The sequence below is a fragment of the Macrotis lagotis genome, chromosome 2 (genome assembly GCF_037893015.1).
Source record: "Macrotis lagotis isolate mMagLag1 chromosome 2, bilby.v1.9.chrom.fasta, whole genome shotgun sequence".
NCBI classification, from domain to species: Eukaryota; Metazoa; Chordata; class Mammalia; order Peramelemorphia; family Peramelidae; genus Macrotis; species Macrotis lagotis.
The window spans coordinates 150,823,460-150,840,158 of record NC_133659.1 but is presented as its reverse complement, the minus strand read 5'-3'; the positions used below and the strand labels follow the sequence as shown (position 1 = coordinate 150,840,158).

Here is a 16,699-nt window from a genome sequence, read left to right as displayed (position 1 = left end):
AAATTAAACTATTATATATCACAATGATAAAATATGAATTTTTGGTCCAATGAAAAGAAGTTCAATGTGACTCAGGACAAAGGAAGATGGAGAAGATTTCATTTCCATTTTCTAAAATGGGGCAAGCTCTAGAAAATTCAAATCAAGGAATATTTTATCATTCAACAAAACTATATTGAGCACCTATAACATACAAACAAATAGTGTAGGTACTACAGTGATAGTTGTAACATAGTCCCTGCTCTCAAAATAATTTACAAACTAACAGGGGAGATGATACATGCATCTTATCCATCTGGATAAGACACTGCTACAGTCATAGGATATAACAATGTCACTACTGAATTTCTTCTCCAGCCCCTACCCTTTTCCATCTAGATCTGCAGATACCAGACCAGAGAGTTTGCCCAGGAAAGGTATAGTACAAACATATATTTTCCTCTATCCTTCTGCTTATTACTTAGGTGTATTTGTGGGTAAGGTTCTGTCTAAAATACTAGGTCACTCACAAGACTTGGCTGTATAGCCTGGTGGTCCAATATGCCTAGTAACAGAACTGAATTTTGAATTCTATGAAAAGTCTCTCTTGTATAAGTCATGTCATTAGAGTGACCACCTTGACTTGGGCAAGTCACTCTTAAATAAAATCAAATTCCTCCTTCAGATCTGCTCTACCAAGACTTCATCATTTCAGGTGATTCTTGACTTGGGCCCCAGAAGGTGCTACCATAGTTAACTACCAAGTCTCTTTCTGTTGCCAGACTGTCCAGATGTATCATCACCTGCTTTTCAAAATTTGATTTCCTGACCTATAGCTTCTCTAAGTATTTCCTTTTAAGATGAGAATGGATGAGGGGAAGATGTGTTACCATTTCTGATTAAAAGAATTAATCTGCTAAAAGGAGAGAGGAAGAAGGGGTGGGAATAAAAGAGAGCAATAATATATTTTATAGTCCATTAGTATTACAAATAGTAAGACTCAAGAAAGTAGTTTGAATAAAATCCAGCAGTATACCCTGACTTTCCTCCCTCTCCCCCCAAATCCTATGAATTTCTATAATTTGTACTGCTATAGTTCTGGTAGGAAATCTACCTCCATGACTGTTCTTTTGTCCTTTTCCAGCATCTTATTGAATGATATCTAGAGAAAGACCACATGAAGAGGAGTGCTTCGGTAATAGCTATGTCACAATGCCCTCCTTTTTTGCTTCAGTCCTGAATTTTCAATTTCACCAAGTGGCAAAATGTGGTTTATCATGACATCTCCTGCCCATGATCATCTGGGTCAGTCTTCAAAATGGACCAATGAGAAATTCCTTTTCAAACTTCAAAATTTAGTTTTTACAAACCATTCTCAGAATAAGGAAGCCTTAGTGGAAAGGTGCAGGAGTTTTGTATGACCAGCCATTTGTAAGCTGGAGACCACTGCATATGATTAGAGATAAAGAAGGCAGACATGACAATAAATAAATTTTGAAATATAAGAATTACGAAAGCATCTACATGATATACAAGATAAGGGATGAGTTCATCTTCTTTCCTCCCTTCCAATATTCTCATTCATTTGGAAAAGCAAAAGGTCAAGAATATTAATGGGAATATTGAAAAAAGTAAAGGAAGAAGGTTTAGTAGTACCAGAGTTTAAACTTTAAAGTATCATTTATCAAAATCATCTGATACTAAGAAACAGAAAGGTAGATCAATGAAATAGAGTAGATAAGCAATTTAAAACAGCAAATATACATAATAGCCTTGTATTTGGCAATGTGTAAAGATAAGATTTTGGAATGAGAATTCATTATTTGGTAAAAATTGTTGGGAAAATTAGAAATCAGTATGGCCCTGGAGCAACAGCCCTGGAGTCAGGAGTACCTGAGCTCAAATTCGGCCTCAGACACATAATAATTACCTAGCTGTGTGGCCTTGGGCAAGCCACTTAACCCCATTGCCTTGCCAAAAAAAAAAGAGAGAGAAATCAGTATGGCAGAAACTATACATCGAACCATATCTTATACCATTTACTAAGATGAAGTCAAAATGGATATATGACCTAGATATAAGGAAAAATATTCCAAGAAAATTAAAAGAAAAAGGAATTTATTAATTATCAGACATGGATATATGAACAATTTATGAATAAAGAAAAGACAGAGACCAAAGCTAGGTATAAAATGGACAACTAAGATTATATTAAATTAGAAAGTTTTCATACAAACAAAACAAATGTAGCCAAAATCAGAAGGAAAGCAGAAATTAGGGAAAAAATTACAGACTCTCAGAATATTTCTTCATTCAAAAGCTTCAAAAGGAAGTCCATTCTCTGCAATGTTATAAGCCATAAATAACTTACCTATCAAATGATCTCTGGCTGATTGAAGGGACCCTGATGAGAAGAACCTCAGACCATACATAGTGTAACTGGGAGGGTGCCTGGCCTTGGATGCAATGTCAAGAAGCAAAATAAATCCACAAAGAACACAAAAGTAGATGGGTCTGCTGTATGTAATTATTTGGTTGTGTCCCTAGAAAAAAAATACAAAATTTCTGAAGAGAAAAAAAAACAATGTCTATACTGTTGACATACAGAATGAGTGCTTAGAAAACAGTTTTTTGGGGGGGGAAGAAAGTTGTAGGAAACATTCCCAAACATAATAAAATACGATAGGTATTCTTTTGAATCTGGAATCTCAAGATTATTATCATGCTTCTCTTTATCAAGTTCATAATTAATGCTGAAAATTTACTTTTCCCCCATAGAGGAAAATTTAGATCTAACATCACATTCCCCCCTCTGATAAAGCATCATTTTTTTTTGTTGTGCTTCTTATGGGTAAAACTTAAGACATCATTTTTTCTGTGCTTTCACTTTGGTTCTACCTTAGTAAGATATGAAATTGTAAATTTTTGGTTTCAAATGCCTGGCATTTCATTAAGATAGGCACTTTTGCAGATTAAACATCTAAACAAAGTGAGTGTGATTTAATGCAGCAAGAATGACTAGTTGTATATCAAGTATTTCTCTGAAGAATGCTAAACACTTGTCAGACATCAGTTCCTGAACTTTCACAACATAGTTATTGGAAAGGAGAAGCAATCAGTCATATTGACCTTAAATAGTTAGAAAACCCAAGGCCCAGATGTGAAATTAATTTCCCAAGGTCACTGAGCAAATTGATGGAAGAACCAAGAAGAGAATCCCATGTCTCCTCAGTGAATTAAAGTAACAGTAGCATCCACAAAGTCACTGATAGGTAAAGGAGACACACTCTTCTGGAAGGGTACTTAAGGGCAAATAGGGTATATTATATTTTTATAATTTATAGGATGATTTAACCATGATTACTCAAGATGATAGCAATATGACCTCAGATCTGATCTTTTGTAAAGTTACTGTTTTGGCCCTGTCACAGTTAGAAAATTTAATTTACTCTTTCTGAAATAAAAATTCTTTTATTCTGAGACAATTTTTAATACAAGAGAAAAGTCCCATTTATCAACAGGGGTTAGGTATTTGGGGACAATTTTGGTCCTATATCTTCCCTTATTAACACATTCTGAAATTCCATTTTTGATCCAATCAATTTCATGTCATTGGATAGGGAAAAACTTCCTTTGCATCTCAAAATAATGATATTGAAATATTACTTAATATTAAAAACACAATTTAATCCAAGTATAAAAAGTTTCTTAATGTATGCAAAATGTATCTTTGCAAGGAGAGTTATAAAATCCTTTCTCCTATCAGATATATTTAGGAAATACAAATTAAATGTCCATCATGTGGGAAAGGAGAATCTTGTTCTGAAGTTCTTTTAATATGATGGATTGTCCTTAGGAGTTGTAAATTTTGGCACCGAATCAGCTGAGACTTCTGCCATATTAGTGTTAATCTGAAATTTATTTTTAATCCAACTAAGCCAAAGATCACTGAGCATGGGGATGCATGTTAAATTTATGAAATCAAAATTTAAGATTCAATTCCCCAGCACAGTACCTCATTATCCTGTTCATTTTTAACTTCATATTCCCACATTGCATTGTATTCCCAAACCATCCTAAATCCATTCCTAATATATGGGCAATAGGAAAAAAGCACTTTTATTTTCTTCAACCTCCAAAAAACATAAACTAATAAGATTTCTCAGGTGACTAGTTACATTCTTCATATGCCTAAGAATCACAAAAACCTAGGGTTTAATTTTCATTTTTCCATAGAATTTCATGAATTACCATGGAATGAGAAGCCTATCAGAAAATTTCAAAATCTGTTGGAATGCTTCTTCCATGCTTTTAAAATATTTTTCCCATCTATCTTTGTTCAATAACATGTATATAACAAAAAAAATTTCATCACAATATATCAAACATAGAGTAGACCTCTCTTGGAAAACTTTTAGTATGTCATGGATAAGAATAACACAGTATGGGCCAGCATGGATAGTTTGCAATCTACATCATTGGAGAGAACTCTAAAATCAATAGGATACAGATCTCTTCCTGTGTCTGAGTAGGCATTCCATTTTCTATCATTCATGTTAGAGTTAAAAACCCACCTCTTGTTCACAATACAACAAAAACACTGATTGGGAATGTTTACCAATAGTTTCTTCCCTACACACCTGTGATGGATATTATGGAGGGCAAATTTTAGAGCAAGTTGATAGATTATTCTATTGCCTTTGGGTCTTCTGAAGGTTGAGTCATGGTGGAAAACATGATGCTTTATTTTCAAGACTGGAACAAAATAAAATTTCTGACTGAATCCTTTCAGAACTGAGGTCATTATCTTTCATAGAAACTTTAATGTTTCATGTGAGATTGAGTGAGTTGTACAAAAGAGCACACTGCATCATGTTGGAAAAGCTTTAATAACTGTCCTCCCTTTCCTCTGGGTCTGCCTCTCCCCTCCCCAGATGGAACCACTAAGCTTTTCCAGGAAGATTCTTGGCAAGGAGAAAGGTTGCTGAGTTTGAAAAGCCTGCAGCATATCAGAAACACAATCTCCTTTCCATCACCATGTTTGCCTTGTCACTGACACTCAGTTGTTGGCTTGAGACTATGCTCAGGGTATGGGACATTTTAATCTACAGTCAATACATTTGTGATTTGGGACTTTCCTTTACATTTTTTACTTTTCTACTTTATATATTTTCTCTTGGTCTATTTGAATATTTAATTTCTTTTGTGTTTGGTGAATCACTCTGACTGTTGGCTTGCTCTATTCATGTAAGGACTCAGGAAAGAGATAGAATGAGAATAAGAGGGACCTAAGATTTCATTGGTTTAAGGGGCTCCCATTGAATATATTCTTCTGCAGATGACATTATTATCAATGGGTCATCAAAGTTTTTGACAGTATTCAAGTACTGTATTCAAGAAGAACCCCCTGCCTCTATAAGTTCCAATAGGCACTACATTGTGTGTACACAAGTGTGCCACAGACCATTGTAGAGAAAATATGCAAGAAGAAAAGGAGACTTTCTACTTTTAGGAATATCTCCTATTTTGCAAGGCACTTTACAATGCCAAAAAGCTCTTTCCTCACAACAACCCCTAACTTAAATTTTAAATAATGATATTTTAATTGTATAGATGAGCATATTGGGACTCAGAAAGGAAAAAAAAGGTTTGGAACAAGTGCTAGTTACTGACAGAGCTAGGTTCAACAACAAGCTGGATCATGAATGGAAGAAGGTATTTATGAGATCAAATAAATACAAAGCTATATCATTTGAACATTGGTTGAACATGGTCCAATGGAAAGAGGGGTAGTTTCATAGCTAGAAGACCTACTACCTAGCTTAACATAATGAATAGAATTCTGCACTTAAGAGTCAGAAAGAAATGAGTTCAAATTCAACTTCAGATATTTAATGGCTAGGAGATACTGAGCACTCTTGGCTTCAATTTCTATATCTATAAAATTGGTGTAATACTAGCACCTAACCCTCAAGAATTATTGTGAGAATAAAATTGCAATGTTTTCAAAGTTTCAAAGCTACTCAAATGCTAGCTATTATGATTATTAATACTCATGTGATCTTGGCAGCCTGATTTCATCTCTTTGGACTTGATATGCCTTATCTGTTAAATGAGGAGAACAAATTAGATCACCTCTGAGGTTCCTTCCAGCTCTAATTCTATGATTTTTTTTCCATAACACTTCTAAGAAAATAAAATATATAGGCTACAATTGAAACAAGAAGATTTCTGAAGAGAGATAACCTAGTTCTAAGTGCTCCTTATTCCTAAGATAAAGAGATCCATTGTGTCACACTTCTAAGAGGGATTCTGATGATCTCTTGATCTCTTTGTTCTTGATACCAAAGACTGGAATTGATAGATCTGCTTTTCTCAGGTAGATGATAAAGTCATAAGAAAAGTAATCTTACGATTATTAGATCTGGGAAAAGATACGTTTTAGATTATTAGGTGTGAACTAATTGTTAACATTCCAATGCCTTTCAAGGTAATTTTTATTATAATCAGGTAGAAAATAATAAGGCTAGAGGGAATTTGTATTTTATCTGATTTACATTTCCTGAATTTCTCCATTAGGTGCTAGATGTTGCTGAGTTAATTATACAAACATGAACCCCTACCCTCTATAATATAGATAAACAAGACAGACCAGACCTATGTATTTAGATTTATAGGATTGATTGAAATCTGCAGAAGGGAGCTCACATTTTTTTCTTCTTAGTTATTATTGTCCACGTGGATTAGGTTAATTGTGCTTTGATTAGAGAGACTCATGTAAGACTATCATTAAGTTTGTAATAGAACTATTCATATTGACCTTTAGCACTGTTTTTACATTAAAACTCTCAGCTCTTTTATGGGGTGGCAAAGAATTGAAAAAATGAGGGCATACCCATATATATTGGAGAATGGTTGAACAAGTTGTAATCTATAATTATGTTGGAATACTATAAAAATGATGAGCAGTATATTTTAAGAAAATCTTGGAAAGACTTACATGACCTGATGCAAAGTGAAGTGAGCAAAACAGGAAAATATTGTATGTAGTAACAGCTAGATTGTACAATGATCAACTGTGAATGCAATATAAAGATGTGAGACAATTCTAAAGGATCTACAATGAAAAATGCTATCCATCTCCAGAGGAAAAACTGATGGAATATGAACACGTATTGAAGCATGCTGTTTTCAAACTTTATTTTTCTAGGTTTATTGTCTGCTTTCTATCACCATATGACTAATACATTTTGCATGATGGCATAGTTATAATCTTTATCAAATTACCAGCCTTCTCAATGAAGGGGAGGGATTTTTTTTTAGGGTTTTTTTGCAAGGCAAATGGGGTTAATTGGCTTGCCCAAGGCAACACAGCTGGGTAATTATCAAGTGTCTGAGACCGAATTTGAACCCAGGTACTCCTGACTCCAGGGCCAGTGCTTTATCCACTGCACCATCTAGCCGCCCCCAGGGGTGGGAGGGATTTTGAAATTCAAAAAGGTTAATATTTTTACATCTAATTGAAAAAACTAAAATGTGAAAATTAAACAACAACAAAATCTGAGTTCTTGGCCTGATTTCCTATAAGTCTGGACTGATTTTAGTTTTTTTTCTTTTGTTTAGTCCTAAATTTATTACAATGTCTTTAACTGATTCTAAGTTCATTGCAGAAAGTCTGGAATGTAATGAATTGTGCACCAGAAATTCAGTTTTATTTCCCTTTTGTTTTCGTTTTTAAGATTTTTTTATTTGTTGCATCCTGAAAAGAAGCAGTGAGGGAAAAAAATCATTCACTCAAAGGAATATAAAGCTGAATCTCAATTGGTTCCCATTCAATTCAGCAGCATCAGGAAAAAGATAAAAAAAGAAAAAAACAAATCAGGTTCTTCTGACATACCATGTAAGAGAAGAGTGCAGTACAGTGCCTCAAACAGAATTGTTAAGGATAGGGTTTAATTTCTGCCTTAGACATTTAGGAGCTGGGTGAATTTTGGCAAATTTAATGACCTCTAGCTCTAAATCTGTCATCTTATCAATCAAGAGGACCATAGTTTAGACCAGCTCCTCCACTCTTTTAACTTGGGTCACTTTGAATACTCCCTTTCTAAGTTTCCTTCCCTCTAAAACAGAGACAATAGATTTTGCCTTCTAATGTCTGCCCATTAGTTTACTGAGAATTGCTCAGTTCACCTTTAAAATATTCTCACTTTGTCAGATTATAAAAAGTAAATACTTTTCAGGGAGCTGGTAAGAATTAATAAAGTACTAGCAACTCAAGTCATTCATTAATCAATCTATTGAGAACTAAGTACACAGCAAATTAATTACTCTACTCAAAAGTGTATTTTGTTAGATATACAAGATGACATGTCAAGTAGGGCTTTATTTCTTTCTGTGCATCAGTTTACAGAAAAAGGACAATGGTGGCTTAAAGTGCTTTAAGATTGGGCATAATTAACATCTCCTAAAAGTAGCCACAGAAGTAGGTATATGAAAAACCTTTCAAGAGGAATTGGATATACTCATGTGCAATAATATTTTCTTTGATATATTAAACCATTACTATTAGAATCAATAAACTAAGAGAATTTACCCTACCCCCACCCCATCATCTTATTCTCAGAGGTGGGAGAATATAAATATGGGAACCTTGCATATAATACTGGGCTTGGGTTAGTGCCCCAGTTTTATGATATTGATTTTTTTCCCCTTTTTCATTTAAATATTCTTTGTAATAAGAGGTGATACTCTGGGTGGGAGAGTGTATATATATATATATATATATATATATATATATATTATTTAAAAGATGAATATTTTTTAAAAGCTTCAAAAATAATTTTGAGGAAAAAGCCCTGTATTGAGGAAAGGTATGTTTCTTACTACGACAGTATTTCATATATTAAATTCCTTCCCTCAAGTCATCCCTAGAGGTAACACTAACTCCAGTGTGATCTTTCAAGAAATGAGAATTCACTGAGGCAGGATAATGGATAATTTGGGACTTACAGTTGGTTTGAGTGATGAATTTCAGAATTGCATATCTCTACCCATTTCTACCTCACCCAGATTTCTCCTGATAATCACAACAATCCATTCTTAAGACCCTAATTATGCTTCTTCTGCTTGTCTTGACATTCAGTCTCTGGGATAAAAGAGTTGTATTATATGTAAACCAATTACAGAGAGCAGACGAATTCAACAAGAAGGAAACATGTGTCATATGATCATCCAATCATGTGCTTTCCTTAATTACAATGGGGGAAACATTAGTTATAGCAGATTTAAAATCAATTCTAAATCCTAGTGATGAATTTTAAAACCAGAAAAGAGAATTGATCATGCTTTAATTTAGCATGGTTATTTCATGTACTCAAGGGAATGTAAGATAACAAAGAAAAAAAAAGACTGCTTAAATAGTAGAGGTTTTGAACTGCTTATCTGTCTGGCTCAAAAGCATTTGGACAGGCTCTGCTGGGAATATGATAGGTTATATTTCATAGCATATACCATAAGATGACTAATAAAAACAAAAAGACAACATAATTAAAGGGAATAATTTTAGCTTAAAGAAACTGAGGTTTCAGTTCCATGTGACTGAGTTTAGCTCCACTATCATCCATAAAATGGGAACAGTATTAAGTTATTCAGAGGATTGTTAGGACCAAATGAGACAAACTTGAAAGTACTATGAAAATGTAAAATATAAGTCATTGTTATCATTATTGATTTATTATGATTAATATTAGGCAGTCATATTATTACATTTACTTGTATAGAACTTTATAGTTTTATAAAATAATTGGAACTATATATAATGTCTAAATATAACAACAGATAATTACTAGGCTAAAAATTCAACAATGGGGGTAAAAAAGTAGGTAATAAGAAGGGTGAAACTTGTAAATTTGAACTGGCATTTTTCTCTTTTGTATAACAGAGATAGGAGATACTATCTTCTTTCCATATAATTTGTTTACTGTGGCACCAGAAAAAGGTGGTGATAAAGTCCAGGAAGGCTATTTTAAGCTCATCTTTCTTCATGTGTAGGACTCTCACTGTTATCATAAATATGTTTACAATATGTAGAACCTTCTGATAGATGAGGTAGGGGAATATGAATAAATTTCCCTTTGTTCCTGGGTCATCATTCCCTTGGGCAAGAAGAAAAACTGTTTGAGCAGTTAAATGTGAAAGGGGAAGTATCAGATTTTATCCACCCACCCATTCGTCCATCTGTCCATCCATTTTCCAAAGGAACAAAGCTTTTTAAAATATTACTCAGCAAATATTTGTTAAATGATTAGAAGAGGCTGGACATTTACTAGATGGCCCCCTTTTATTTAACACCATCACTGCCTTTTACCATAGTCACGTTCTACCAGGTGAATATTTTTGGATTTTGTCCTCAGTGAAAATGGACAAGACAAATTACTTGCCTGTGTTTTGAACACTTACATGTATTGGTGAGGCAGGGTCAGGTTGAACACTCTAAAACACAAATCAGAAGTGTCAGTGAGATCACATGATGTTTTAAATTACATACATTCGCAAAGACTTTGACCTGATAAGAAATAGCTTTGGTCTTGCCTTTAAAAGGGAATACTGGCAACTGGCCATAACAAGGCAGAAGAGCAGGAGCCATATATCTTTGCAGAAGCCTTGGTTCAGTGTTAGAAATCCAAGCAGAGATACCAGAATGATGAGCAGAACAGCAAATATATTTTCCTTAACGTCCTCAGTTCTATGAAAAGATAAAAATAAGGGGAAATTTTTAAGTCTCTCTTAAGTAGAGAAAAGCTCTATGCTTCTGAAGAGATCACAGTCAACATTTATTACCCTTTAAATAAATTTTTAAGCTCTGTAAAGGAAGGGAAGAAGCAATTTATGAAGCTATGGCCTGCTAGGTACCAGACAGCTTATAGTAATTATCTTATTTGATCCCCATAACAACTCTGAGAGGTAGGTTACTACTATTACCATTTTACAGATGAAGGAATTGAGACTGAGTGACATGCCTGGAATCACATGACAAAGTAAATTTCTGAGGCTGAAAATGAACTCAGTTCTCTTTGATTCCAGAGCCAGTACCTTCACCATTGCACCATCTAGCTGCCTTATTAACTAGTCAGAAATTTTAGTCTGGGGTGTGTGTGTGTGTATGTGTGTGTTTGTGTGTGTGTGTGTGTGTATTCATGCACACATACATATATATCATATATATATATATGCATGTGTATAATTATGTATATATGTATGATTGTGTCACCCTCAATTAAATTTAGTTAGCCGAGATGCCAAAAGCTCATCAGGTAAGAACATAACTTTGAGTTACGGAATTGATCAATTAAATATATAAAATTGGAACAAATAATTCCTATATACATTTATTAACCAATCAAAAGCATAGCCTAAGTTTAAAACAACTTTTGCTGTTTGGTTTTTGTAGGGGTAATGGGGTTAAGTGACTTGCCCTAGATCACATAGCTAGTAAATATCAAGTGTCTGAGTCCTGATTTGAACTCAGGTCCTCCTGACTCCGGTACTAGTGCTCTATCCACTACACCATCTGACTGCTCCTGGTTTAAACCAATTTTTAATCAAGAGATGTAGTAAAGGGCTTTCATTTGTTGGATGATATCAGATGACCAAATGCAATAGAACTAGTTGAAATAATTAGACTTCTGGACCTCTGAATTTTCGTGAAGGTGATACTCGATAGGAGCCTTATAGCAACTGTTTGGGGAGCATTTTGAGAAAGAAGACACTTTGAGCCTGTATCAGAGGCCAGTGTGAGAAAGGTAGAGGAAGTGTCCCATTTCTCACACACCCCCCCTCCCCTTTAAAACATTAGCCAGGTCTTGGAAAGTCAGAACCATTAACAATGTATCCCAGCTGGAACTTCAGAGAGAAAAAACTAGACACATTGAGGAAAAACAGTTTCAGTTAGCATGATTTACCTCTTTGGGGCAAAGAGACCTACAGTTTCCAGAATTAAAAACAAAGGTCTTGACCCTCAGGGACTAGCAGAGAGCTATATGATAACTCAAAAGGATTAAAAGGACTTCTCCAAGCAGTAGCTGTGAATTATTCTTTGGTCAAGTGGGTTCTTTAAACCTGAGCTCACTTTCTCCTGGCTTATATAGGCACTTCTGTAAAAATATATCACAATTTTTTTCCAGGGAAGGGGAGTGTTTTTGTAAGAATAGTCTTACTACACTAAATCCTTACATTTCCTTTTCTGAGAGCTGTCTGGGTGGGTTGTAATCAATGGGGCACATACTAGTCCAGCCTCATGATAGTAATCCAAAAGAGAGGAGTCAACTTCTTTCTGTAGACCTAGCTCAAGGTCTATATACAATTGATGCTATAAATGTCTTGTTTAATGTAATTGTTTGCACACCCATTGAATTATAAATGTCTTGAGAACCAGTTATTTTTTTGCCTTTCTTCATCTCCCCCATGTCTTTTATTCAGTGCTGGGCAACTAAGTACCAGGTGCTTAATAAAATGCTTCTTGATTTGACTGTCTCAAAAAAAAACAGCATTCTTTCTATTGTACTACATTGACTAAAGCTATGAAGGCTAAAATATTTTTTAATTATGCTGTATACAATTTATTTTTATAAGGAAATTTGGATTGAGTGACTTGTGCAGGGTCACACAGTCAGTAAGTATCAAGTGTCTGAGGCTGAATTTAAGCTCTGATCTGCCTGACTCCAAGAATGGTAAACTATTCATTTCACCACTTAGCTGTCCTTATAAAATTTTTATTTTTAACAAAGTAAGAGTTTGGGTTTTACTTTTCTGAGCAAAATATGTCTTTTTGGTTTTAGTCATTTTAAATGAACTTTGAAACAAGTCTATATTACTGAAATATTAGGGCTGATTTTGGGAATATTGACAAACATTTTAATATTGAATGAGCAATATATACTTACAGGAAATGCTCAAACAAACTATATTATCTTGGAATATTAGTGAAGCGTTAAATAAGTGTATATCCCTTGGGAAACAATGTCGCTAAAAGGACCATTATCATTCCATTTTCTGACATTTCAGTACTGATATTTACATTCCTAATTTTGTAGCACTGTGGTTTTTTATTATGTGATCATACAATTAAAGACTACTGAAAAGTAGTCACTAGGGGACATGTTACAACTGAGCAAGCATTCAACCTTTACTGTATTGCCTCTTGTTTGGTATTTAAGTATGAAATCTTAGCATTTCACTGAATAGGTTTACTAATAGAAACACATATTTGCAAAAACAGTATTATAATCAGGAAATTAAATCATCCATTCTAGTTACCTTAACATTCATATAAATTATCTTTTCTACCCTTTGATGTGGAGAAGAAATTTAACTGAAATATTAGACTGTCTCTAGCTGTACCCTTAACCATCACTCCCATTATCAGAAGCTAAACCTAGAACTACATGAGGAGACAAAGGCTGATGTAGCAAATCCTCAGAAAAGTCTATAGAAAAATCATCATCTGGTTGATTTATAGATTACCTCTCTCTAGCCCACTCAAAGCCCTTTACTTTCTTTCATGAAGATGAAAAGGTTGTTATAGATTCTCCTCCTATTTTTCCTCCTCCTCTTTCTTCTTTTCTTCTTCCTGACCTTTCTCCTTCTTCTTCTTCTTCCCCTTCTTTCCCCTCCCTCTTTTTCTCCTTGGTATGCCTCCTCATCCTTCTTCCTCTTCATTATTATCATTAAGATGATATTAATTAAATACTAACTACATATCAAGAACTGTGTCAATCAACCCCCCCAAAGGCAAAAGATGCAAGACATATATGCTCTGTGCCTAAAGAATTCATAAATTAATAAGGTAGATAATATGCCAAAATTGTATGTAAAAGATATATACAGTGCCAATGAAAAGTAATATTAAGAGGAGAGATATAAATAACAATTTACATATAAGAAAACTTGAATTTGTTCTTCATCTTGTTATCTGCCTACCTCCCACTTTAGTGTTTCAGTCGGAGGAGGGAAAGGAGAAGAGGTGAACCAATGGAAAAAAGGTCAAAGGAAAATTTTAGTGTCATCTCATCTGCATATTTTCTGAGACAGAAAATTTAAAGCTATTCCTTCCCCTCCAAAAAATGGCAATCATTAATACTTCCCTTTGTCCCCAGGTCTTTTCTTCCTACTCTCTATGTCAAGCACTTCTCTTTACAAAAATACGTGAACCTATCTTCAAGGCTGGAATAGACCAAAGATAACCTAGCCTCAGAAGTTGGAAATATGAAGTAGCAAACTTTCTAGTAAATGCTCAGAAAAGCTAAGGGGAAATAATCTTCAGACCACTTGAGGTCCTTTGCCCTCTTTTTTGCAGATGTGGAAATTGAAGCCAAAAAGTTGCCCAGAGGATTCTTTCTGATCAGAAAGTACTGTTAAAATATCATTGACAGTCCAAACCACATTGCTCAGATTGATTCTAGAAAGGCTCATTCCCAAATGTCCTGCAGTGATTACTAAACCATATTAATTCTTAAACTTTCATGATCTTTTTGTCTAGGTTTTGAGATTCTGGCAAAGAAGACAGATCCTTTTTGAACATTCCTGAGGTTTCCAGCATCTCTTATTCTTTGTTTAAATAGGGTGCAACTCTACACCACTTATTAGGTACTCCTGTTGTTCATCAGCATGAGCAGGGGCTTACCGATCCAGCAGTGCCAACAAGGTAAGTCGATCATACCAGACTTTAATCCACTTGCCAGGAAAAATTATAAATTTGTAGAACTGCTCTCGGTTAAATTTTTTGGGGGCTGAGGAGCAAGAAGACTCTTCCAGGTCCTGACTTGGATGCTTTTAAGTAGAAAAGAAAGAATAGAGGGTTTCATGTTGACATTATTGTTTTAATTAGAAATTCAAACTTTAAAATATGAGAGGCAGAAGATCAGTTTCAGAACTTTATATGAATATATTCTCATAACACAGATAAGGTAAGAAAATTTTCTAATTGATAGGAGGGTATTTCTTAACAATATAGCTGATTTTCTGTAGACCTGAAATTATGCCAATAATATATCACATCAATATATCATTATTAAAGGCATAAATTGCAAAAGAAATTTTGTGTAAAATGAGAATTTGGCATAAGATTATTTTGCAGGAAATGTTTTTGAAGTGCAGCAAGACATTTCATTTATGTTTTTTTCAATACTTATGTATTTAGAGTTTTTTTCAGTATAAGTACTCCCCCTGGCAAAATTTTTCTTGCTTGGCAGGATCCAGAGATAGGGAACTGCTGGTGTACTCTTTAGCTATCTAAGGTCACCCACACATCAAAATAAGCCATTGCTATAAAACTTGAGTAAATGTTTACTAGAGATAATAGAAAACTCCAAAGCTTAATGGAGAAAAGTCATTTAGCTGATATGCAATCCATAAACAAATATTTACTCAATATCTACCATATTTCAGGTACTAGGTATTGGGAACATAAATAGAAAATATGAGACAGCATCAGTTCAAAAAAACTTCAATTCACTGGAATTTCAAGGAAACAGAATTCCACTGGAAGTTACAACATATTCATAAGTAAATTTGAGATATGAGCCAAACAAATCCATGTAAATATGACAAATCACACATGTGCAGTACTTCATAGTTGAAAAATTGCTTTCCTTGCTACAATCCTGGGAAGTAGAAAGTTTGAGAGCTAGTCTTTCTTCAGAGCTATAATAATTAACCATCCCCAACTATCTTCTAGACGTTTTGAATATTTTAGTATTGTCAAGAACACAACCCTCCTCTTACATTCCTCATAGATATCTATTGCCAAATCTTGTCATTTCTATGTTTCCAACATTGTTCTCTCTCTCTCTCTCTCTCTCTCTCTCTCTCTCTCTCTCTCTCTCTCTCTCTCTCTCACACACACACACACACACACACACACACACACACACACACACACTTTCTCTATACTAATACTTTTGCTATCTTTGTTCAAGTCCTCATCACCTCTCTCCTAGAAGTCTTCTTACCAGTCTCCTTAGGTAGCAATGGAAGGAGAAATAAGCATTTATGAAATAATTACTATTGTTAGACACTGTGATAAGCATTTTGAAAATATTTTATCTACACAAGAACTCTGGTAGTAAATTCTATTACCGCTATCATTTTATATTTGAGAAAACTGAGGCAGACAGATTTGTTCAGTGTCATACAACTAGGAAGTATCTGAGGTTGGATTGGAATCCAGGTCTTCTTGAGTCTGGGTTCAGTGGCCATTGAACCATCTGTGAGATTGTGCTACCTAACTGCCACAAATCAAGTTCATATCTCTCTGTGTCAATCCAGACTTTATTCGGGTACCAAGATTTTTTTCTCCAGTATAGGTCTGATCATTTCAGTCCCCTTGTTCAGGAAACTCTCATTGCTCCCTATTTTAGACTTCTCTGTTAGACATTTAAAGCTCGTCATACTCTATCCCTTTTCTAAAGATTGCCAACCTTCTTAGATTTTGTTCCCTATCAAGCAGTCTAGAATCCTTCTTGCTTTGCCTTGGACATGATAAACTACTCCCCAACTTTTTTTTTTATTGTCTGTCCCCTACATACCTACTCTTTTAAATGTCTCTTAGTTACTTGCCCTGGCTTCCTAGAAGATTCAATTTAAAATCTCTTCTGCAGGAGACCTTCACCTTTCAAATTATCTTCTATTGACTCTTTATGGATCTTTTTTGTATCTAGTTATT

The 16,699-nt window shown here is 34.5% G+C and overlaps 1 protein-coding gene across 1 annotated transcript in view; it reads right to left on the bottom strand.

The window, feature by feature from the left end:
• Positions 1-16,699, bottom strand: part of PCNX2 (pecanex 2) — a 413,266-nt gene that overhangs the window by 296,991 nt on the left and 99,576 nt on the right. Inside the window, exons 10-13 of the mRNA XM_074222998.1 lie at positions 14,660-14,805; positions 10,570-10,723; positions 10,438-10,470; positions 2,351-2,522 (exon numbers count right to left, since the gene is read on the bottom strand). Coding sequence (XP_074079099.1) covers positions 2,351-2,522; positions 10,438-10,470; positions 10,570-10,723; positions 14,660-14,805 — 505 coding nt within the window. The remainder of the gene's footprint in view (positions 1-2,350; positions 2,523-10,437; positions 10,471-10,569; positions 10,724-14,659; positions 14,806-16,699) is intronic.